Raw genomic sequence first — 26,974 nt, forward strand, 5'->3', positions numbered from 1 at the left:
ACTGTGCGAGGAGTACATCGGAGGGGAGGGGAGTGTTGGACATGCTATGTCTAAGATGTTTTGTTAGGCACCAAGACACCAAAGGCTGGTGGATCTGTGTGGCTCAAGTTGAAGGCATGTTTCAGGCTAGGGACATAAATAAAAGGTTCACTGTACATGAACGGAGCTAAACGTGAATGCAGAGAAGAGGAATGAGGCCTGAGCTCCCTGAAGTTAAAAGGTCTTTGAGAAGGAATAAATTTTATCATAGAAATTGAAAGAATGTCAGGTTCTTCTCAGGTAATGAATGCCCTGAAGGAAAAAAATTATCATTATCAGGTGATGTTAGTTTATGAAAGGTAAAAACAAGCAAATTATGAACATAATTTAAAGATAGAATTTATTCTCTGATGGTTTACTCATGCAAACTGCACATAAAAGAAAACAGTACAGTTTGTGTAACATTGCAAATATAAGGACTCAAAATGCTAGGTACAGAAGTAGTGTGACACCCTGAAAATCAAAATGAAATTTATGTTTATACAACTAATAATTTTTATTTGCTGAGTACAGACTGCTTTACAATGAAAATTTTGCTAACGTTGGTAAGCTCATTAACCGTTTACATGACTTCTTACATCTATGTAGTTTTATTTTACAGTTGCAAGAATTCCTGTTATCAAAGAACTTTAACTTGCATAAATAATAAAAGGAAAGGAAAATGCACTGAAGGACTTAAGAGAGAAAAACTGAGGCTTTTCCTAACCCATCCGAACTACAGTAAAAAATAGATAGCCTTCTTGCAGAATTCATATTTTGTGCCTTTGAGATCAACTCCTTCACATAACTATGAGAAAATCATGATTAGAAATTACTTTAAAATTATAAAATCAGTTAAACGTAAAATTTTAGACGTAGAATTACCAACTAAAAATGCTCTCGTTTTCAATAAGCCAAACAATAAAATTCCTATTATCTTCTTAACTTAAAAGTCCTGAAATGTCATTTGTATAATTTGAATGTTTCCCAGTTTGGAACTTAGGCAGGTGGGATATTTCCTTGCATTATCAAGGATTTTCCATATAGGCTTTTAAATGTCAGTCTCATTAGGAGATGGCACTGAGACTTAAGCAAATAGTGTAGTATGGATACAGAACAAACTACACAACTTATTATAAATGCATTACAGATATTTACATAATGGAATCCTGCTTGAATGCCAGAAGTTGCTACTGGGTAGGACTCATAACTATTTTACAAAGTTTTCTTACACACATCTACTACTTCTTAATTTTTAACAATTTAGTCTATTTTAAAATAGTGTACTGTATTTTGAACTTAAGTGCAGAATAAAAATAGATAATGGCACATTAGAAAACTCAGTATCCCACAGATGAATGGATAATGAGAAATGTGTACCTACAATCATCTCATCAGAAACAAACTACATCATGGAATGTTAGTTATCCAAGCCTGCACAGTAATGACGTTTTAAATTGCAATCATCTATTGGCCAGCATCACACTGAAGGCATCGTTAAACATTCAAGCAAAGATTGCTGGCATAAACTATTGAAAGATGCGCGCGTGCGCACACACATACACATACACACACACACACACACACACCTCTATACACATACACATACTGTCTCGCACTCACTCTTGCTTCCCACATTATAATTACATTGTTCTAAAGACAGATACTGATTTTTTCCCACGAGAAACATTATCAAAATTTGCTACTAAAAGATGACAGTGCTTTCACAAGAATAAGTACAAGTTAGCTTGCAAGTACAAGACAATGGGGGTAGACAGTCTTAAATGTTCTAAGTAGTAATTTTTAGGCTTTTCTGGCAATCATACCATACTTGATTATGCATAACCTTCTCAGTTTGTAACCTGAAATCTGCAAAACAAAACCAAGAACAACCTAATTTCAAAAAATTATTAGATATCTGATAACCCTGTATTGTACATTGTATAAATTCATATTAGCCTCAAAACATAGGGTTTAAAATAATACTGAATTTGTCTTGAAAAATAGTCATTTTTGAAATGATTCCAAAATTCATGTCTACTTAAAATCTTTAAAAAGGAATATGCACTATTAATAATCTTTAGTTTCAGATTAAGAGTGCATAAAAGCACTGTATGTCTTTTACCATGTTTTCACTCACTTAAAAAGTGTTCTCTAATGTTCTTCCTTTTGCATAATGTGCAAAATAAAAGGCAAAAAGATTAAAAGCAAATTTCTATCTTTCTCTTGCTAGTGCTTTATGACTTTGTTAACCTTACAAAGTCAATAGGGACTTAAGCAGAACTTTGGTATAAATGATGTAGCAATATTACCATCACAGTTGAGGATTAAGAGGTGGTCAAAAGAAATGGAAGTGGGAAGAGATTCAGCAACACCCCCATTTATTAAAATACCACCAAATTAAAAGTGAAATAAACCACAATGAATTATAATACCATTTACACATTGAGCACAGAAAAATTAATAAATCTAACAATATTTATAAAAAAAGCAAAATCAGTCTTTTTCCAGAGACTAAAAACTGTTGTTCAGTCTGATCATCAACTGCTGCTACACGAACTTTAGAGCCAAATTTAATTTCAAGTAAAAAAAAAAAAAAAAAAAATTTACAACCACAGATTTCACATACATGGAAACCGGTCTTTCCTTGATTTCCCTTTGAAGTCACTAATGAGTATCTAAAACTGCTGCACTGCAGGTTTCTAATCAACTTCCTGAGGGCTGTGACTGGGAGGAAGGAGCCAGAACAATCTGTGAAAGTGCAGGCTCTGTACTCTGGTCCGCCATCTGGGTGAGGACTGAAGTGGCGACAGCTTCTGCCTTGGAGGTTGAACTGACTCCATTGGATGTGCTGACAGAACTATGCTGTATAGCTTCAGTATGTGGACTACTCGGCACTGACAGGTCTTCTGAACTATCATCTTTATCAGCAGCTGAGTGGAAAAAAGATATTACGTGGTTTCTTAAAATATCTATAAGAATGTATCAGTAGGTTGAGTCAATACACAGAGTAAATAGAAGGTATTTTACAAAATCAGTTATTTAGATACATCAGTATACGGGGGTGTGTGTGGAGGGGTACTGAGTAACTGAAAGATAGCTATAAGTCATGAAGCAGACAATTTTACCTGCAACAGGTCAAACGAAGGCACAACCATGCACATAGAAACAACAGGGTGCCAGTGCCTCAGAGAATAGAGCTGAAGAAATATTTGCTAAACAGTGTTAAGAAAATGAGGTAGGAATTTGGGAGCTAGCCTCCTATAACTACTATAATCAAACACTTAAACCAAACAACGCATTTAACAAAACCAGTTTGCCTAACATCCCATTCTTATTAAAAGATTTATAAAAAAATGTATAACCACATGCACAAAATAAAGTCTTAAATATAAATTGTATCTTCAAATTATTCCCTCTGCATTCTCCAGAACTATATTTATTCTGGCTGACTTTCCATCTATTGCAGCACTGGATGATTACAACACCTGATTCTAATGATGCACACACATGAGAATAAGCAACATTTAGAATCTAAATGCCAACCAGCTGTTATAGTTGCATGAATTGAGAGTCAAATAAAAATCTATATAAAATTCCAGATACTGCAAAGTGAAAATCAGATATTCAGGAAAGGGTATTTAAATATTTATGGAAATAAATCTACCAATTTTTAGGCTTAAATAATGAATCTCCTGTATCTTTCTTATTTGAAAAGAATAGAATCCAATCATTTCACTTAGTGAAAAAATGTGATATGCACAACATGCAGTTATATGTCATCTAAGTTCTGAGACACAGGAACATGAACACCTGTGAACCCGACCCCTAACCTAAGAAAGAGACCATTGCCAGTAACACTGATGCTTCCTTCCTGGAAGCTTCTCTCCTTACCAAAGGTACTGACCGCTCTGATATTTCGTTAACCATCCCCTTGTTTTTTCTTTGAAGTTTTGACAAATAGGTATGTATCCCTAAACAATACTACCATGTTTCCCCGAAAATAAGACCAGCTGGACAATCAACTTTAATGCGTCTTTTGGAGCAAAAATTAACATAAGACCCGGTCTTTTATTATTATTATTATTTTATTATTACACCTGGTCTTATATTATATATAAGACCCAGTTATATTATATTACATTATATTATACCCGGTCTTATAGTAAAAATAAGACCGGGTCTTATATTAATTTTTGCTCCAAAAGACGCCTTAGAGTTGACTGATTGTCCGGTTAGGTCTTATTTTCGGGGAAACACGGTATTTAGCTTTATTACTGAACATTCTATGTTATACTGGATATATTATTTTGCACCTTGCGTCTTTCACTTGGCATTAAAATAATATTTAGTGTTTAGAAGTGACAATAAACATGCTTTCTGTCAAACCTGAGAACGCATACTGGCCTGCTTCCCGAAGGCCAAGTCCCTATTCTGAAAGTCAGTTATTAAAAGACTATGGACCCTATGAAGCAGGACTTATCCTATGATTTACATGAAGGAGGAGGAATCTAGCAAGCACAACTTTTATTCAAATAAAATTCCTTATTTTAAGGGTTTTCTGAAATATAGTAGTTCTTACAGAATTTTGATACAGTTGCCCCAAATTCATGCATTTTTGAAGAGCAGGTTTTAAAACATATAAGTGAAATAGAAGCCCCCATCTTCTCTATAATGTGCAATGAATACAAAACCACACCCCTGGATAAAAATTTGACCTCAAGATATTAAGAAAAATCACAATCAGTAATGCTTTTAAAATTATATAAAGAAGAAAGGATACTTTCTGATCAAGCAATAATGAATCTTGTAAATATTTACAATTCAGTTAAATAACCAATACAACAGTTATGTGTCTGAAGAAAACACTAGCAACGACAGTTGAACTGGAGAGAATACTTTTTAAAAAGCCCTCTTTGTTTATTTTACCATTATTCAACAGGACAACAAACCGACCTTCCTCTCCATGGTAAGTTCTAGGGATACACCAGCTTTCAAAAAACTAGAGGCTGATCTGTGATGAGTGGAACAAGGAAATGTAAATACACAGTAGAGACAACGACTCAAAATTAAACAGTAAATTCTAAGGGACAAGGATTATCTCCAGTCTTTATCGCCAGATTCAGGTAAAACAAATCTTCAGTTTGTACAAAGAATCAGGTACTTAGTTATGAATTCTGTAATTATAAATTTAATATATACCTTTATAATGTGATATGTCTGCTTCTATGTCCACCGCTGGAAGGTGAGGGGAGAAAAATGACCAGTGTAATCACAAGCACTCGAAAGACACAGAGCTCCTAGGGCTCTCAAAGGGCCATTTTCAGCCCCACAAGTAAAAAGAAACCAGCTGTTCTGGCAATTCTCTCTCTCTGAAAGTTCTCTACCTATGTTCATACATATTTTCAGTACTGAAAATATAAGCTCTCAATTACTTTTAGGGCCCAGGAAACTTTCCTTCCCACTTATGATTATGGGAACAACTATAATACAATTTTAATTATGCCCAGAGATCTGGAGAATACGAATTAATGGCAATAAGATCATTCTTGTGCTTTACTCTTCATGAAACCCAAACATTTGGAGTGTGTTCATATTTTCATTCATGTTTTATACTATTTGACTGTTAAGGTGCCAATTGCCAAGGTTTTCCCATGACTGAGGGGTTTCCTAGGATGCAGGACTTTCAGTGTTAAAATTGAGACCCTATGACAGTGTGACTTTATACTGTCACCTTTATCTGCAAGATTATGTAATACTCCTTAATTTCTACTAACCCTTAGTTTTCTTTCACAAATGTTTTGAAAGAGTTAACTAGTACCACAACTCACCACACAACTATGTGCAACATGATGAATGTTAGGTATTTGTGATTTCCCCATATTTTCTACAAGATTTAAATATTCACTTAGCCAACCCCTATATTTACCTTGACTATTAAACAACAGAGAAGTCAGATTTTTCCCCAAAGACTTCAAATTTGAGAACAGAAATTACTTTAAAATTTCTACAAAATCTAATTATCTCCCAAGAGCTGAAAAGAACTAATTGTACTCTAGAACTACACTTTAGTTAATTTGATTATCTGGATAACTAGACAGGAAACAAAGGTAGGAATAGTTCCAAAAACCAAAAATGTCTTATTCAAAATGTCCTGCATTCTTACAACCTAGTATAATATATGTTCACTAAAAACTTATTAATCTAGATTTTCAGTCAGTTTATTTAAGGGTATTGCACATAAACCCATACATCTATACACTTAAAAATACCTTTATATATTATTGCTTACAATAAAAAATTAGCTTGCATTTGCTTAACATATATTGCCTGAGTAACAGAAACAAAATTGTTAGGATTATCCAATAAATTATCTAAGATTAAAAAATTGCAGATAATTTTGAATTGAATGCAATTGAAGAGTTAATTTTCTTTCTAATTTTATAGAATCATTTGTATATTTCCTTTTGAACTATCCAAATTCAAGAGAGCTCTCTTGGTTAAGAAAAATCACGTCCGCATAATGCTGAATTCAGTCGCTATAGGAAATTATGTTAAGTCAGATGGGAGCCATAATGGCCTCATCCCTGCAGCAATCATTGTTAATACAAACTCCAAACATATTTCTATATGGTTCCAATTTACTCTACAATGTGTTTCACCACCCTGTCAAAACGACTAGATATCAAAGGACTGATTTACTTGCTCAAAACTGACAAAAATCAATGTTCTAAATATATATGGCAATAGAGAGTTGCTAAATCTACTGAATCTTTTAAATTAAAAAATATTGCCCATTCTGATGAAACTGCTTACAATGACTACAAGTAAAGATGGTGGCCATTAAGTTTTATCGTGAGCACCTGAGGAACTGTTTGCATCCAATACAAAATGTTTCTTTCTTTTGAATTACTGACACTGGCAAATTAAAATAAAGTGGATACATATGGTTGAAACAATCTTCACATTTACAAATATCCTGAAATATCACTAAATCATAAAAAACGAAAGCTGTGGGTTATATATTATGAATGTTGCCTAATGCATTCCCAGCTCTGTTATTTGTTACAAATTTGTGTACAATGGACAAAATTGGCCATTTATTCAAGAGTAACAGCTGTTTCCGACATTGTGTATCTTATAAAAAAAAGGGTATTACAAGTAGGAAAAAGCACAACTAACCTCTAAAATGCTGAAAACAGAAGAAGCTCATTTTGGGGGAAACCATTTAAAAGGAAATTTATAAGCAGATAAAATTTAAATATTGGTCTATTTTAGCATTTGTATGACTAGCTGGAAGACTCAACATAAAGGTTCACAATAAAATAAACTGCACAATGCTGATATCTAAGAAAGAACAATAGGGTCTGATACTATGAATGGATACTAAATTTAAGTGAAGACAGTTGTGGTTTTTTAAAAAATATATATCATTATGAAATAGAGGTTGGAAAAGCAAGTAGTGTTTCAGCCTGTCAATCTAAGACAAAGTGTTACACTGGGAAGATAAACTAATCATCAGTATTTACAGTATATTTTAAATTATTAATTAACCCATTTTGTTGATCTATAGTAAACCCTAGAAAAAAAGCTAGAATAGGAAAATTAAAAAACTCTAGATTCTAAGAGATATACCCCCATTCCACAATAACCTTGTAGAAGTTCTGATATTTAATATGAAATATTAGCACTGCAGTCTCTGGCTTTTTAATGGTAGCTCGGTTCACTCTGGCAGTGTTTCCCTGATGTAGCCTAGGGCTATAGGTAATGGAACATTACTCACTATGATAGCCAGATTTCTTCTGCATGGCGGTTACAGGGCAATCTTTATGAGCCAGAAGAAGCTGTTTCAGCTGTGCCACTTCATTTCTCAGCAGGGTGACTTCACTCTGGAGAAGAAACAACTTATGTACTTTACCAGCATCAGATTAAATATTTCTTACTGTTCAAAACAAGTGAAGATTAAGATATGGAAATCACACATCTTTAACAGAATATCAAGGAATAAACAAAATATGCTGCTTAAATGTTTAATCAGCACACATTTTTTATATCTTAGCATTTGTACAAAAAACTGCAACTTTGATAAAAATTTATAGACGTTAATACCACAACTAAATAGCATATTTCAAAGTTTTTACACTTCCAGTTGCCTTGTGACTGCTCATACTATATTTCAGGTTATCTGTTCAAGGTATTTTTATTTTACATACTTTACATGCTCTTTTGATTATCTGAAAAATTAGTAACAGCAAGGCAGTCAGGATAAATTTTCACTCACTCTATTCAGTTGAAAATGAAAAATTTATCCTGAAAACTCAATTAAGCAAGTTTCGAGTTTTCTAGACACTAGGAAAAGCTCTGTACAGGACACCAAAATAACCAAATAGTCATGGATATCTAAAATGCACTGCTAGCCACTGTGTTGGACACGAAACCAATGGAAGCAGATGTAATACCTAAATGGCTTATTTGCCTGTGAAGTAGGCAATATGTACACATCTACATTTAAATCTGATGAGTCAAGGGTGACTTGTCTTATTCCTCATTACAGAATGGGCACTTTAGCTTTTGTTTTGGATGCATTCATCTGGAAGATTCTATGTAAAGGTCCCAAATTGAGGGAGTCCAGTGAATTTCTTTGGGTCATGCCCAAATAGTAAATACACATAAATTAGGGAGAATTGCCAATATTCAGGCGTTTTTCTAGTATGAACTTAATAAATTGATTAAAAAATCCTAATTTACAAACACCTCTACTTATTTGGACTTACATTAACCTTAACTATTCATATTTCATCTACGAACCCCAAATTAAATGAGTAAGTATAGCAAATGGCTGTACATAAAAGCTCAGACATTTCATTTTCCACTCCTCAGTCTCTTAACCAGAAAGCTGAATACAAAATAATTTAGCCGGTTAGACCCATTAGGCAAACATAATGACAAACATAAAAATAAAAGAATAAAAGTTAAGCAATCTAAAGGCAAGTCTGTTGGGTCAAATAGTTCCTCATACACCAATAATAATGAACTGAAACACTGTATTAAAGCCCAGAACAAAAACTGATGCTCATAATAACTTTGAACCATTAACAGAAAGGTTAAGTTATGTTTAGAATATTGTATTTGAGACAAGAATGGGTTTGTACTTATCAAAGCACAAAAGGGAAAATTTTAAAGGTTTGCTTTGGAAAATAAGCTGTTATTTAGTAAACTCATTTCTATGAAATACTGCAGTCATTAGTTCAATACTGCTAATTATAGATCTTTATTAATGACACTATTGATGAGAAACTATGTTATGAATAATCCAATATACAACATCAAAAGTTTCTCCGTCTTTCTGCTGTGTATCAGCTTGATTTTGACACTCACTTCTAATAAGTTTCTCTCAATTTCTGCAATATAAAATAGGTCTGGATATGTATTTTTAGTAGTCAAACGTATACATGCAATCTTTTATAATCTGTAACCTGTGAACACCTTTCACATTAGTTTGAACCTATGAAATAATCCATATTTAATCATTTTTACCTATAAAAATAGAAATTTCATATGGCTAAATACATACTGTTGTTTCTACCTAGAAAATCTTTCTCCTTTTTGCCTTGCTAATTATATTTCACTCACCTTTAAGAATCAACTCAGTACAGTACAAATTTGCATAGGAAAAGAAGTTAGGTCCATTTCTGTGTTCCCACAGCCATATATACGTGTGTTCACACACACACACACACACACACACACATATATATGTGTGTGTGTGTGTAAATATATATACACATATATACACACACACATATATGTGTGTGTGTGTGTGGGTGTGTATTTACATAGTACTTATCACACTGGATTGTAATTTTTTGGTTTATTTGTTTGCCACCTCTGCCAGATTGGGGTTTTCTCAAGGGAAGGGATTACCTTGCTCTTTGTATTTTTAGAGCATAGCACAGCCTGGTATAGACTGAGTACATAGTTGTATTAAGAGAGGACCATGGTAATTCTACGTCTAAGGGGTAAAAATACTAAAGAGGGTGAAATGAAATGAAATAGCTTAATATAAAACTGGTCAGAGGTCCCAATTTCATTATTTATGCCAACAACCTCACCAACAAAGCTACACTGTTAATTCTCTGTCATGAAATGAAAATTGGCATATTTTATAGCATCATCTCAATTATAGAATTTTAAATATCAAAAGTGTCTTCTTTCCTAAGTACTCTATATAGACATTCACCATAAACTGTATTATGAACCAAATGCTGTATTAGATAAAATTCCAGAAAGCAGTTATGAGTTGACTAAATTGATAACAAAATAGTTGACATAAATAACTCTGAGGATAAACAATTAATATCCCCATGCACTCAACACTGAATACAGATTTAAAATGTCTCTTTAAATAGGCAGATTTGAAACTGATGAATGGACCATCAATTTCTGTATTTGAAACTTAACAGTTGGTGGTGTTATAGCTGTTCATCTAATTAGACTACCTGCACCATTAACAAATGAACAAATATGAAGATGCCACCAGCTAACAATAGGTAATAAACATAAGGACTGAGGAGTTACGGAACAGGGTTCCTGTTACAACAATGCATTTTTCTCTTAACTGAATTTTAATTGGAGTCAAACTTAACAGAGCAAACAACTGAAAACACCAGGAAAAGGGGGAAGAAACTAAAAATAAAATCTTTTGAACATTTTAATATAATTTAATATAATTGTATCTACCTAGAAGATACAATATAAAAGTATGCTGCTGTTCTTTATCCCGAATTCAAATAAGTGAATATTTCCCTTCACTTTTGAAATGACAGAAAGGCTAAGGAAAAAAACTCCAACAAATTCAAGGTATGAATTTCTCAATACAAATTCAGTCCCATCTTTTACGTCATTCTGATCTAAAATGTTTTACAATGATAAAAAGGTGTTCTAAACGATCTTGAATCTCAAAATAACTTTTGATTGAAAGATTAAACTAAATAGTTTATAATATTATTGATATTAGGTTGTTACAAAAGTAATTGTGGTTTAAAGGTTAAAAATAATTGCAAAAACCACAACTGCTTTTGCACCAACCTAATATCTTTATCAATATTTGATATCTTTAAAAGCTGGTACCAGAACTAGACTGAAAGCAGCAAATGGAACACTGAAACTAGCAAGAAATTGGGACTGAGAGAAATATTGCAAAGCAAACACAGAGGGAGTGCTGATTTAGGAATAAGAGTGGGCCAACCCCTGAAGGAAGTGGATTTAGCTGAGCTATAGAACCCTAAGTGTAAGCATTTGCTAGTGGTTAAGAACAAGTCAAGCAGATGTTGAAAACAGGAGGGTCATGCAGGTAAAGGTTATGGAACTGAATTAGACAGGAGAGGCTTAAACCTGGAAGTTTTTATTTGTGATAAATGTAGTAAAATTGGATAATTAATCCAAACATTCATGAATTGTAGTCTCATACCCATAAGTATAAAGGAAAAGACTTAAACATTTAGGTATGATGATATTAACAACATTTAGATAAAGTGGGTGTATAAATCATGACGTTAATTCTGAAATTTTTCTATGAAGAAATATCAGAAGACAGGTAGAATCAGAGAAAGGCCTACCTACACATGAGAAAAATGCCTGAGGATTCTAGAGAGACCTTATTATTCAAAAAAAAAAAAGGAAAGCAATAACAGATATATAGACAGATAGATAGATATATATTTGCACTAATTTGTGTTTATATAAATATATAAAACCAGCTTGCTTAAGCCAAAGTGACTCTCTAAATGGGATAAATGTTAGCCCATAAACAGATTTTTATTATTAAATGAAAACAGGAGTGTTTTCACCTTCTACTACCTATTCTGGATTATTTTAGACGGGATTTTAATTTTTTAATTGGATTCACCTTGCAGAGCCGATCTTGTGGTATTATCTACTATTAATTAGTATATTTGCAAAATACATTATCTTCTGGGTCATTTTGAAGATGAAATAAGGGACATGAAAACATTTGGAAAACGTCAAAGTCCCATTCAAATGTGAGCAATTATTGATTTTCTTTTTAATTAAAGGAAAACATTTGGTATGATAAAGCAGATGCTAAAAAAATTATTATCCTTGTCTAAAATAAAATGTAAATTATTTTAGCATTGTCTTACCATTGTTCCACTCTGTTTGCTGCTATTCAAAAAATTAATTACGTATTAATGAACAAATTTTTTTTAGTTTACCTGCAGCAGATCAGACTGATGAAATCATGACAAGATAGCCAATTGATTAATCAAATCAAAACTTTTCATTGATATCTGGCCATAGATTTATGACCAGGTTTTTCATAAATTTATGATCTTTGACTTTCTAGTTCAGCCACTACCACCTCCCAAATTAAAGAAATAATGTTTGATAGTTTCTTCTTTGAGGAATTTTTCATTACTGAAAGGTACAATTTTTTTTTTTCATGTTTAGTCTTCAGAAAAACTGAAGTGATTAAGTACCATGATTCCTACCACACAGTTCCAAGGGTTGTTGTCATTGATACAAAATCTTACACTTGAGAACAAAATAATTCTTTAATTTATGTCTACCACAATAGAAATAAAAATAACATTCTTAATATTTTGAAAATACTTTGTAAAATGAATGGTAATGACCCTTCTCCTATTTTCATAGTTTACTTGTTTCATGTCTGTTTCCTCTGCTAGACCACAAATTCTCTGTAAGTGCAAGGACAATCTTTTTTTCACTATTATATCCCATGTCTAATGACATAAACCCTGTATACAATAGATGCTTAATGACAGGATAATAAGTAACTAGTATTTATTTGCGTAGTATACTAATTACAATATACTTTTCTAAGTCCTCTGTCAATTGATCTTTATAATAGTATTCTATGACTTTGACTGATGGGAAATTAGTCTTAGATTTTTAGTAAACGCTAGTAAAAAGAAGTGCTAGGTCTCAAACTCTTAATAAAATGCACGAGATAGAGGTGGCATCACTATTACCCTCCCCCCACATCTATAAACAATTAAAAACTCATGAGGAAAAAAAGGAAGATAGTTATATCATAATATTTATCCCCCAGGAATTAAAACAGGCACTGTATAGCATTTTGAACGCTTGCTATTTTAAGTGATAAATAAGGTTTGATCCTATTCCCTTTGAAGTCAATGGACCAATAAACAAAACCTTTTCCATATTAATTTATGGGTGAAAACTCCTCATGTATTCAGCGATCAAAGAATGTTTCTATGAATTTATTGAGCTTCTAGCCCACATACATTTTACAATACCTAAGCTTTAAAAGCAAAATCCACAATAAAATCCCCACAAGTTTTATCCACAGAGTAATTGTTTAAGGAGCTACTGTTAATAAAGACTGATTTTTGTTCATAAAGAAAACACGCTGGAATTTTAAACTGAAAACTAACCCTCAAAAAGAATAAAACTGAAAGACAAAGCTATAAGAGGTTAAAAACCACTTCAAATAAAAGACAACAAAATCATACCGTTTTTCCCCGAAAACAAGACCGGGTCTTATATTGAAGGTTTGCTCCAAAAGACGCATTAGGGCTTATGTTCAGGGGATGTCATCCTGAAAAATTATGCTAGGGCTTGTTTTCTGGTTAGGTCTTATTTTCAGGGAAACACGGTATATTACCTTAAAAATATAGGATTAGTAATTTATAACCAGTATCCAATTCTTGGTCTAGATTACCATAAATGTCTCAATACAATTTGATGAAATTGCTTTTTTAGCAATGATTTTAGAAAGCTAAAACAAATTCAGTGACTGGGGCAATAAGATCGAATTAATAATTTATTTAAAACGTAATTTATATTTGGTAAAAATATGAACAGTCATATCTCAACATTTGTTAAATGTTTTATTGTACACAATATATAAGTAACCATGGGTCATTTCTTCCCACTACACTGATCAGTTAAGCCTGTACGTCATGTGAAGGATTATTAAAAAAAGGTAGAATTGATGAATGTTTTCACATAAAGTAGAGTTTAATTATTTCTTTGACATTCAATTTTCTTTATAAGTCATTCTGTTCTTCACAGTTAGCGGTTTTGCTGCTGGGAGACTGAAATTTTTACTCCCTGAATCTACTCTAAGCAGTTTAACTCTTCACACTCTGAAAGCTATAACCTGACACTTAACTATTTTAAAACTTTTTATTTTATTTGACAAATAACTAGAAAACAATAAAAAATAAAAATCATACATCCATTTGAAACAACAGAGAAAGTTACATCTTGGTATGTGTCATTCCTAAAATTTTACCTGTATGAGAGATTCACTTCTATACTGATTTCCGTACCTGTATTTACTCATCCAACTTAAATATGTTTCATTAATGAAAAACATTTATGGTATACATTTTAGTATGAAACTAAGTTTTTATTAAGTAATGTCCTGAAGGGAAATTCCCATCATATAGAATTAACCATTGTAAGGTGAACAATTCAGTGGCGTTTAGTACAAATACAATGTCGTGCAACCACCTCCCTCTACTTATAAAACACTTCTGTCACTCCAAAACTAAACCCCTTACCCAGTAACTGGTTTCTCCCTCTTTCCTCTTTCCCCAGTCCCTGGCAATGACTAATTTGCGTTTTGCCTCTATGGATTTATCTGTTCTAGATATTTCATATAAATGGAGTCATGTAATATGTGACTTTGTGTCTGGCTTCTTTCATTTAAGCATGTTTTGAGGTTCATCTACATTGTAGCTTGGACATTCCATTCCTTTTATGGCTAAGTAATATTCCATTGTATGTATGTACCACAATTTATTTATCCATTCATCCATTGATGGACATTTGGGCTATTTCCAGCAACTTTCTTTTTGCCCACAACAAAATATTACATACATCTTCCCAGGTTAATACATACAGACAGACCTTATTCTTTTTCATTTTTTGCAGAAGTATTTTAAATAAAATCCATGACAACACATTATTTCACCTATCTTCATATTTTGATATGCACCTCTAAAATGGAGAATACTTTCTTATCTAACTATCATGCCATTATCACTGTTTTTAATGATTAAAAATACTGATTTTACTTGTTCTGTTTGTAATTTGAGGTATTAACCTCTACAGTTAAATATAACTTTAATTAGTTCAGTGATTTCTTAAATTTGACTTCTACTTAAGTTTTATGCTTTGAAAACGATGTGCTGGCTAACTTTTACCTAGATAATAAATCCTGCCCTTATTCTTCCAATCAAGAAATTTCTACCTCACTTAGGAAATATAAAAATGTGACATATTTTACGATGACATTTTAATCATAGTTTGTATGGTGGCAAAAACATGAGATTAATGAAGATCACATTTATTTTGAATACTGAATTTTCCAAGGTTTTCTCAAATAATAAAGCACCACTGCTATTAATGATGATGACCAGCTCTGCAGAACTAAGGAAATAGTAGTATCTCATGAAAAGTTGTTAATACTGCTGTAACTTTGGTCAAATAGAAAAACTGGTGCAACCTAAAGTCCAAGTATACGCTGTAACTGAGACTATGCATTTACATACCATTTATAGTTTTCGAATATTTTTACTTATTAAAAAGGCATAATAAGCCAAACTACAAAAGAAAATATTGATAAATTTATCTGATTACAATTAAATATATGTATTTAAAATACTTGCATTCATTCTAATTCAACTGATTTATGCAAAAACCCTGAGAAGCAGACTAGCAGGTATTCTCTCTATTCTATGGGTAAGACAACTGAGGCTCACAAACAAATGATGTTTAATGTCACACAACTATAAAATAGCCAAGTCATTAAGAAGAATATTTTAAGAACAGAAAAGAAAAAAATAGATAAACCTAAGTCACTTTGTTAATATAATATGAATACTATTTGAAAGTTTAATAGTTAAAATAGTTTTTATAAAGTTATTATTTTAACAGAAAGACCTGGTAAAGAATAGGTATTTTTATAGTATATAAATAAATTGGTACCTATGATCTGTTTCATTTTATTTAGGAGGAAAAAATTCACGTTTTCTTCTAAAAATTTATAAAAATAGTTCTTAAATAAGAATTCATTTATCAGATGATAATACAATAATTTCTTAACATACCCTAGTATATAAGTATATATTGAAGCTTTGTGACGTGGTAAATCATGTTTAGTTTCTCAAAATGGTTAAAATAAATGGTTCAAGATATGTTTTGTAAGATAATGTGTTCCAAAGGTAACATGTCAATATTCAAGCACAACATAGTTTTAAAAAATGTCTGCCTCACATATGAAAAAATTTAAGTTATAAAATTTACATTTGCTGATGCTAAAAACTTTTTCCTAAGCTTTCATTTAAACAGACATCTATATTGGTGACATCTTTAAAGAAAGATAGATTTAAGAAAGGAGCAGGTCTCATCATCAATTATTATTTATATAGAAAGATTTGTTTTAACTGGGAATGAATTAACTCAGAAGGGTGACCAATAACAACTACAATTCACTAACATCAATTTTCTCGTTGATGCTCATCAATTGGTAGTTTATAAGATTTTACTGGAGAAGATTCACAACAGTTAAAAAAGAAAAAAAAGAAAAGAAGGAAAAAACAGAAGGAAGGAAATAAGACTTGGTACTGGCCCCATATTATTATTGGAAATCTTACCAAAGACTGAACAGGAAGGAGCCTTAAAACCTTTACACCCCATGAGGTTCCTAAGAAATGTTATCTGAGGCACACTGGCAGGGCAGTATGAAATGATTCCTACTGCCACTGGCCATATTGTACCTGTTCTGTGGATAATTAGAGTCCTTCAGTTTCCAAAGCTGTCAATCTGGCACCTCTCTTGAGCACTATATTCACTTTGAATAAAACAAACAAAACAAAATTTATAATTCAAAGAACAAAAGAACTTAAAAACAAAACTGTACTGAAGCAACTTTATAGCTGTGATATAAACCAAAAAGATGAACATAAAAAGTGAAACACCAGGGATGTTTTTAATTTTAACATTTTTGTTTGATTTTATATCACAACTTGATAAAGTTTAAGCCAGACAGTTTAAGTACTTTTGTACTACACAATTAAACACTTAAATTTAAAATTCTTCATTGTATCAGTATTGAAAGTTTTATATTACGTCATCTCAGTATTCAAATAGGTTTATAAAACTATGCTTTACTGTAAGTTCCATACACACTCAATGCTATGTCCTAAAATGTTTAGATGGCTAACTAGAAAAAACAGGCAAGAGCTATGCTCATGATTAAAAATAAAATAAAATTTACATATATGCACCATACCTGCAGTTGACCATTTAATGAACTCAAGTCTTCTGCTTTCTTCTCTAAAGACTGAACCCAGACTTTCCTTTTTTGTCGGCATCTTGAAGCTGCTGCTCTATTTCGCTCCAGAAACTTCCTCCTTTTTTCATCAGGATCTTCGTTAGCTGCTCTTCTTCGACGACCACTTGTATTTTGGGTCTGTGGAGTTGTGTGAGCTGGAGAAGCCTATAGTAAACACACATGGAAGCTTTTCATATTTGTATCTAGTGTGTGAATTAACACAGGCAGTAAAGAGTGGCAGAAAGGGAGAGCTACTAACTTTATTTTCCAAGTCTCATTGTACATGTCAATATTTTGGGGTAATGTGAAAATCACCATGGTTTAATAAATTCCTTGAAATAAATTGAGCATTGCTAAAACAAGGAGTCTCACTAAGTCACTATTATATTAAATATATTTTTAAAGTTTCTATAATATTTTCATTTAATATAGAAATAATATGATGTTGAAAATGCTACCCAAATGACCATGTATATAGATCTTATATTTTCCAAAGTGCACTCTTAAAAGTATATTATGGTTTTGTTCAATACATTATGGTATTATTCAACCCTTTTAAAACTAATAAGGTACTAAAGCAAAATATTTAATAACTTATTTAAATTAACTATGGGAAGCCATGTTTTCTATGCTATTTTTGAAATTAAAAAGTGTTAAATCTGTAAATTTTCTATAAAAATTGGTTGCTCTAAAATTCAGGAGAGAAGTATGCATATATACATACTTTGGTATATCGTCAGGTGCCACTTAACAATGGGGATACATTCTGAGGAATGCATCGTTAGGTGATTTTGTCGTTGTGACATCATCATAGAGTGCACTTACACAAACCTAGAGGGAGGAGCCTGCTACACACCTAGGCTGTATATACAGCATGTTACTATACTAAATACTGTAGGCAACTGTAACACAATGGTAAGTATGCGTGTATCTAAACATATCTAAACAGAGAAAAGGTACATTAAAACTACAGTATAAAAGATAAAAAGTTGTGCACCTGTACAGGGCACTTACCATGAATGGAAGTTGCTCTAGGTGAGTGAGTGGCGAGTGAACGTGAAGACCTAGGACACTGCTGTACATTGTAGACTTTATAACACTGTACACTTAGGCTACACTAACTTTATAAAAAAATTTTCTTCAACAATAAATTAACTTTAGCTTACTGTAACTTTTTTACTTCATAAACTTTTAAAGAACTTTTTGACTATAACACTTAGCTTAAAACTTAAAACACATTGTACAGCTGTACAAAAATATTTTTTCTTGGTATTTCTTATTCTATAAACTTTTTCTATTTAAAAAATTTCTGTATTTTTACTTCTGAAACTTTTTTATTAAAAACTAAGGTACACACACACACACACACACATTAGTGTAGGCCTACACAGGGCCAGGATCATCAATATCTCTGCCATCCACCTCCACATCTTGCCCACAGAAAGGTCTTCAGGGACTATAACACGAATGGAGCTGTCATGTCTTCTAAGAATGTCTTCTTCTCGAATACTTCCTGAAGGACCTGCCTGAGGCTTTTCTTCAGGTGTCATTCTTTCCAGAAATACGTCCACGGTGGTTTGCTTGGTTTGCTTCTTTTTTTCTTTCGTCACAGATTTGCTTGTAAGTAGAGACTGATCTCATGGAACCACCATTGCATATGTAGTCTGTCCTTGACTGACACTCATTATGTGGCCCACGACTCGATTCAGCTTGTCTTCAGTTTTTCAAACTTAGGGTCAGTCTTTTTCTAAGGATCAGGTTCATGGAATTATTAATGCTCATTTTCCTGGTGGGTAGAATCCCACAGGAGTCCAGATTTTCATTTCAACTTGTACCCCATCATTCAGTGAATTGGCCTGGTTATCTAAGCTCAGCCAGAGACAGAATCTTCACTCACTAGTGATATTGTCTAGCGCCTAGGAATACAAAACAATAAATATCTCCAAGGCTTTCACAAATCCCCGAATTGTGCCATAGAACATTTGAATGTGGGAATCAGGAAATGAACCCTTGGAAATAGTGCAAAGGAAACAGAATTTTGCGGTCACAGGCACATGATCCAAAGAAGAAGCCTGAAAACAATCTTTTACCTATAAAATTACACTTTAAAATGGTATGAACAAATAAAACTTCTATCTTCTCCTAATCTATATATTAATCTTTTCAAAAAAAAAATTTCTGACTTCAAGAATGGCATCCTTGAAATATTTTCTTCAACCTCTGAACTTACTGATAATAGCAGGTTTTTTTCTTTTACTCATTTGGCTGAATAGGAGACAACAGTTGTTTTTTTAATCGAGAGCTCAGGTGTTACAGCAAAGGCTAATCATACTATTGTTATAAGTGAAAACTGTTATAGAGAGACATTTGTATATTTTTACACCTAACAAGGATTTGAGGTTAATTAGAAGCATATGTACCTCCTTCTCTCCCTCCTTCCATTGATTCATTCATTCCACTTTGTTAAAAAGAGAAAAGAAAGAAATAGGAACTATTCTAGAAACTAGAGATACAGCAGTGGTGCTTTCATCTAATACAATAAAATGTAAAGATATAAACAAAAATTGGATGCAGGGAAACTATCGTTAGCATAAGGAAATACACTACATTTCTTTCTCTTCTTTTAAATGAACTTGTAAAGATGTAAAAACCATACTTAGCTTGCAGACCATACAAAAAAACAGCACTGGGCTTCATCTGGCCCACCACAGGCCAGTTTGCTAACCCCCGAATTATGACATTGAAACACACTCGCTTACTTACTTCTCCTCTCTCAGACCCTTAGTAAAGTTGTTTAGTGGATTACAATCACTATATTTCACTTTATGCTAAGTTTTGTAAATATAAAATATAATTATCTAAATACCTATGCTTAGGAGGCATTCTAAAACTTGCTGTTTACCTGTGTTTCTTTAAATGGAAAGTTCTACTTATTGTCAACGCTAACATTCTTTAAACATTCTTTAAACAGAGAAGATAAAAGGTCTAGAGTTCTGAAACATTCAACAGAAATATAGTAATGCTTTACTGTGAAATATACTGTAGACATATAGAAATATCAATCATCTAATAGGCAGTCACAAACTAGAGATAAGTCAAAAGAACCTCTAGTACAAATGGCTGCCATAAGACATATCTTTTCCTTTGGTGATGTTTCGCAAATTTAATTAAAGAATCACTTTATGTTAGTAACATAATACATATACACATTACTTGTTGAATACAATCAACAGAAAAAATGTTTCCTTTAAAAAGTACTGATGTCCATGTTAGACATACATACAGGGTGTTGTACACAGTAACAACTGCTCAACGGCTTGATGGACTAGACTGACTATATTTAATACCAATACTTTTACATTGAACTTCCTTTTCCTAAGGCTTCTGACACATTTTCGGAATATGACCAAAAATAATTTTTTTCAAAGTATATAAAGTTGTCATTAAGTTTCACTGTACTTGCTCTTTTAAGGATGGTAAGAGTGCTGAATGATAAAAACCACACACATACCGGAGTTTCTGTAGTGGATGTGGCTGGCTGTTGTAACGACTGTGGTCGAGATTCCTCCGATTGAGTCCTAACCAACCCGCCACCATGACCTTTGACAGTATCACCATTGGTAACAGGAGGATGTTGCTGGGTCAAAGCAGCTTTTAATCTCTGAAATGCAAACACCAATTTAAAAAAAGTTCTCTGCTTTCCACCCAAATCCAACTCCTACATACTCTTTGGCTAACCAAAAAAGGTATTTGTTAAGAAATGTGTAATTCATTCGGCTTTAAAATTATTCACTGCATTCCTAAGACCATTATAAATACCCTTATCGATAAGGTAAACAAAAGGACCTTTGGAAAGCTTCCGAGTCTTTTCATCTAGTACTACTAGAGGATTCTATACTTTGCTGTTCCTAATCAATTTTGAAAAAAGAGTGAAAAATAAAAACACCACTGACCAAAAATAACTAGCTTTGTCCAACTCAAATAAGCAACACAAGTTAACTATTTACACTTTCGCCTATTTTTTCCCACCCCATTCCTGTATCCTATAGCCCAATATTCTCAGACTCTTAGATTCTTCGAACTAAATCTCTTTGCCAGGTTTGGACCCATCTGATCTCTGTTTACAGGTCTGATGTCAGTGTTTACTTCGATAATGACCTGATGCTGCATTTTTTTTTAGGCCACTGTACTGTCTGTCACATTAAACCTCCTCTGAAAACCTACAGCTGCTTTTGCTTCCCTTAGGTCAGGGGTGTCCAAACTTTTTTCAACGTTTTTCACCAAGGGCCATATGCGCGGTAAAATACACAAACAGCCGGGCCACTCACTTGAGGTGAAGTACGTATTGCCTCACCTGGTTTATTTAAGTAAACTAAAATATATTTTTGGAATTTGCTGCGGGCCAATAAAAAATGGATCGCGGGCCGCAGTTTGGACACCCCTGCCTTCGGTCTTCACTGTCTCCAGTAAGCAGGTCTAATTCTAAGTCTATCCCTTCCACTATGTTCCATTTTGCCAGTTAACTGGATTGTACCTGACCCAATCTCTGAGTGTAACAGATCTAGCGTTAGAAGGAGGCCCTAGATATTCATGGTTACCTCTTCATAAGGACACAATTTGAATAAAGTTTATTTTTCTATTAGTAAAAACAAGTCATATGTGAACATATTATCTCCCTAACCAGACAATAAGCTTTTTAAGAGCAATCAATGATTGCCTATATATTTCTTTGCTCCCTTTTAGCAACTAGGTACATTGATTTGCTATATAAGTGAACAACTAATATATTTGCTAATAAACAGAAATCGGTTTCTTTGGTGAAAATGTCACGTGTGATTTTTGGGGTGGTTTTATTGTTATGATCTGTAAATTTGAAATAATTAGCACAAGATAATCAATCATACTATACTATAGTATTTTAGCTATGAAAGATACCTTGGAGACCTGAGAAACCTGGAACTATTATTGCTGATATTGTTCTTAATGAGATGTAGTTCTTGAGCCCAAAATAAAGTTTTCTGACAAAATTTGATCCAGAAATATGGCCACTACATTTTCCTAAGATCCACACATAGGTGCGAATTTGGGGGAGAGAGGCTACAAACATTGGTCTGAGAACTGTGCTGTAGTCTATCCAGCGCTTCCCAAACTTTCTAGAAATAAATGTCAGAATGTTGCATGTTAAAAACAGATTCTTGGCAACCTTTTCTTTCTCCCTTTCCTAGATACAGCAGAAAGGGGTGGGTAAGAGAGAAGAGCTTTCGAAAACACCCCCAAACGATTCTAATACAATTGCTTTCATTCACACCAACGAAGAACAATTTAGAAAATTCTACAACTATTTAAAAATTTGTAGTTTCTTTATTTCTATCTATACATATCCTCTTACCTTCTATAAGTGATCCAGATCCCTTAAAAACTGAAGCATATATGAAAAGATCACCAAGTTTTCCACTGAGGCAATAATTATACCTGGACAATTGTTAGTGGACATTTTCTCCTTACTGCTAATCATTGTAGATTCTGGATATGATTTTAAAAACAAAGTCAGTAGTTTAAAAAAAGTTTTATTGAGGTGTAAGTCACAAACAGTAAAATGAACTTGTTTTAGTGTACAGTTCTATAAGCTTTAACAAGCACATACGGTCATGGAACCACCCCTACAACCAGGGTACAGTACAATTCTATTACCCCCCTTCCCCCCAATTTCCCTTATGCTCCTTTCTTGTCATTCTCTCTTCACACACCCAGCCCCTGGAAACCACAACTCTGTTTTCTGATCCCAAAAGTTTTGCCTTTTCTAGAATACCATATAAATGGATTCATATAAATGGATTCATACAGTATAAAGCCCTTTGAATCTGGCTTTTTTCCTTTAGCACAATGTACTTGAAATCCATTCGTATTGTGTTACCAATGAATTTCTAATAGGACAATATCCCTATTTTACAGATTAGGAAACCAGAGATCATTTGCCCAAGCTCAAACAGCCATTAAGCTAGTTCAAATTTTGGGTTTGTTCGAAAAACACAAAGAAAGATCAAGAAATATAATCTGAGGCTGGGTGGCTTAATGATTCAAAAGACAACCACAAAGGATTAGGAATGCCCAATCTGATACTGCAACTGCTAAAGTGATACCATCCCAGGATCAGGTATGTTTTTTCCTTTTCTTACAGAGTACTACTTCATGAATTGCAAACAGCACCATGTTATGTCCTAGAATCTTCACTGGCTGGTATACATAATGTGTGCTATATACATATTTGTGTACATAATATATAAGCTGAGAAGACACTGTATGTTCAGAATTTAACTCTGCCTCAAATTATCTGTGTGACTTAACAAATAATTTAATATTTTAGTCTCAGTTTCCTTATCTGTAGAACTGGCAATACTACAAATTCCTTGCAGGGTTAAGGCAAAGATTAAATATAACATGCAAAACTACCTGACTCATAAAAAGGTTTCTCAAATGTCAGCTTTCTTATTTCTTCAAAAATAGCGATCGAGGCCTCTATTTTCTTAGCATGGGTGTGGGGGTGGAGATGCCAAAGAATTAAGAGAGTTCCTACACTTTTTTATTTTCAAAATGTACTAAGGAAAATAAATGTACTTAGGGAATCATCTTAAGTACTGGATTGGCCTCAGACATTTTTATTATGTAAAATATATTCTCAAGATCACATCATACACTATATCTTTCAGAATTCAGATAAAACTAGATTCCTGGCTCCTTCCTCATTTTTCTTAAACAAGCAGAAATAACCACATTTAGTGGCCACGACTCAGGAAGTTGGGACACTCGTTACTAACTGATGGGATAATGTGTAAGTGGATTAATGTTTTTTTAAAATTAGGTAAGTGACCAAAGCGGTAGTTGGCTATAATCAGGTAGGGATCCCTAGATTAAATGGTCAAAGAACAATTAAAAATTAGAAAGATAGGAGTTTGAAAGTGTGGGTCATACAAACAGAACAAAGGAGAATCTGGGGAGGTCGTCACTCTGCATAATTATATCTTTATATGTTAGACATCAAAATAAAATGAATGGTACCCAGCCTCTACTGTTAGACTTAAGTTTTTATTTCTGGATATAAAATGTGCATAAATATAAGTAGTGGCTGAGATGTGAAGCTTGGCAAATTGTGTTGGTAAAACATTTTTAAGTCCTTTGGTAGAAAACATCATAGAACTGAAGAGCATTTAAAGTTTTATAGTGAAGAGCTTTACTCTTAGAATTAATGAAATACAGTAACTGCACATAGGGGAGTCTGAAGTACATAAACATCACTCTCTTGAATAATCTTTAGTAGGGCAAGTTACTACCTTATAGAGCACTTAAAAGCAACATCAGTATTCATTCATTATCCTCTCTTGACTGCCCTAGGGTATACAGCACTCATCCAGTGAGGAAACGCTAATGTTTGTTTCATGCTGTTACATTGATTACAATGGGTCTGACTTGGAAAGTGTACCACTGGGTACAAAATTTAAGAAAAAGATTCTCAAGGGTTAATTAACACTGCTCTGAAATGCAAATTTTTTAAAAAAGAAATAAATATATAAGTATGCTAAAAAATCGAACAGATTAGGTGAAAAAGTTATCACTAAATATTATTCATATAAATTTTACAATTAATATAAGGATATCTACAATCCACCTGTATATATTTGCTGGACACATTTTAAAGAAGGAAAAATACTTTGGTTCAAAAAAAATTAATGAAAACACATAAGTACAATGGGAGTTTTACAATATAATTTTTGAGCTAGCGGAGATACTGGAAATCAATAGTCCAATCACCATCTTACGAATAAACTAAGGCCCAAAGAGTAAATTACGTTCCAGAATCACAGAGTGAGTTAGAAGCAGAGTTAGGACAAGAAATCCTGTCAACTGTTGACTCCAAGTTCATTGAACAAGTTTTAAACAAAAGTTTTACCGAAGTAGAGCTTTTATCTAATATTAAGTATTCTAAGTATATTAATAATTGATAGGGGTATTAGACATTGGTCAATACATTACTAAGATCAAAATTTCTCTCAATAGAGAAATTTAATAAGTAAAAGATTTGAGTACTTAACGGAATTAAGATTTAAAAGGTCTATATTCTCTAACATGTACATAAAACGTAGGCATAATTTTAAACTAAAGTAGGAACATTGTCTGAAAGAAAACTAAATTATTGTGTTTCTAAGCAGACTAGTGTTTTAATGTTTAGAATTTTTAGCGATGTAACATTCAATACTCTATTGAAAATGTTTTTCTTAGAGTGACATGGACTGAAGTAATTAAAGGGTGAACAGTTTGTTGTGATCAATTTGACCTATTCATTTAAGAGCTGATGTGCTAAAAATAATTTGCTATTCAAATTCTATGTTGTATGTTGTATCCGGTAAACAAATTTTATCACATCTGTCAGAACTTAGTAGGAACAAACTATTCCATCAGAGTTCAAAGAAAAAATATAATGTTCTCTAGAAACAATTTATGAAAAAGTCAGATCCATATTTCATATGTGCCACAAAAGCTCATCAGAGTAATAACCCTCCTTTCTCCTGGGTGTTATCCTACCATCTGCTGCTCTATTACTTATCTTTATTTTGCAACTAATTAACAGCATAATCTTCTAAATTCAGCAAGTTAATTATCATTATTGTGGTCTTTGCAGCATCATCAGTCCTTATGAAGTCTTGTCTCTCCACCCCTAGAGAACATATGAAAATGAAGGAGGTTGGGAGAGAGTCTGTTTCTTTGGAGTGGGCTCATTAGGTGTTTGCTGATTAGCTTGGCATGCAGAGGCAGGTCAAAAGAATTCTGCTGAACATGAGGTTCCATGCAGGGCCCAACTAAGTTAATGTAGGTTTCTGAACATTTGCCAAGATGCCCTCTGTCAGCTCTCAGTAGAAACCCCCTGCAGAAAACCTACTGGCTACCCACTGTGTGCAAAGATATTTCTCAGTTTGTCACACGAGTCTTAAAGGAATGATTCTGGAGAATGCTACTAAGTACTTTACTAAATCTTCTTAAACAAAACGCCTAGATGATTAACATTCAGAAGATTTACTTTTTGATTACAAATATTACATAACAAAATTTTTTTCTTAGAAGAATAACACGCAGTAAATACCTATGGTTTATGTGCTTAATGACAAACAAAACCTCTCAACTTAAATTTGGTGAGATCCAGCGCAATTTTGTAGAAAATAAAGCCCACGAATTTTTCTGTAGTATTAAAAAGTACTGGATAACTATATAAAGGTCTAACCTCTATTCTGCACACCTCAAATTAACACAAAATAATACTGAATGTCACCATAATTGAAACATTTAAAAGAGGGGGGAGGTGAAGGAGAATAAGAGGTTCAAAATTCCAGGAATGGGGGCCAGCCCGGTGGCTCAGGTGGTTACAGCTCCGTGCTCCTAACTCCGAAGGCTGCCGGTTCAATTCCCACATGGGCCAGTGGGCTCTCAACCACAAGGTTGCCAGTTCAATTCCTCGAGTCCAGCAAGGGACGGTAGGCTCCGTCCCCTGAAACTAAGACTGAACACGGCACCTTGAGCTGAGCTGCCTCCCAGATGGCTCTCAGTTGGTTGGAGCGCGGG

The 26,974-nt window shown here is 33.2% G+C and overlaps 1 protein-coding gene across 6 annotated transcripts in view; it reads right to left on the reverse strand.

The window, feature by feature from the left end:
* Positions 1-362: 362 nt before the first annotated feature.
* Positions 363-26,974, reverse strand: part of ATF2 (activating transcription factor 2) — a 73,753-nt gene continuing 47,141 nt past the window's right edge. For 3 of the 6 annotated variants that reach the window (XM_074338262.2, XM_074338282.2, XM_074338270.2), the window contains 5 exons: positions 20,877-21,026; positions 17,324-17,530; positions 7,802-7,907; positions 5,221-5,256; positions 363-2,951 (listed from right to left, as the gene is read on the reverse strand). In XM_074338262.2, coding sequence (XP_074194363.1) covers positions 2,725-2,951; positions 5,221-5,256; positions 7,802-7,907; positions 17,324-17,530; positions 20,877-21,026 — 726 coding nt within the window. In that variant the 3' untranslated portion in view covers positions 363-2,724. The remainder of the gene's footprint in view (positions 2,952-5,220; positions 5,257-7,801; positions 7,908-17,323; positions 17,531-20,876; positions 21,027-26,974) is intronic. The other 3 variants (XM_019727477.3, XM_074338286.2, XM_074338279.2) reach the window with 1 other exon arrangement.

This window comes from Rhinolophus sinicus, chromosome 17 (assembly GCF_057876585.1).
Source record: "Rhinolophus sinicus isolate RSI-liver-muscle chromosome 17, RSI-T2T, whole genome shotgun sequence".
NCBI classification, from domain to species: Eukaryota; Metazoa; Chordata; class Mammalia; order Chiroptera; family Rhinolophidae; genus Rhinolophus; species Rhinolophus sinicus.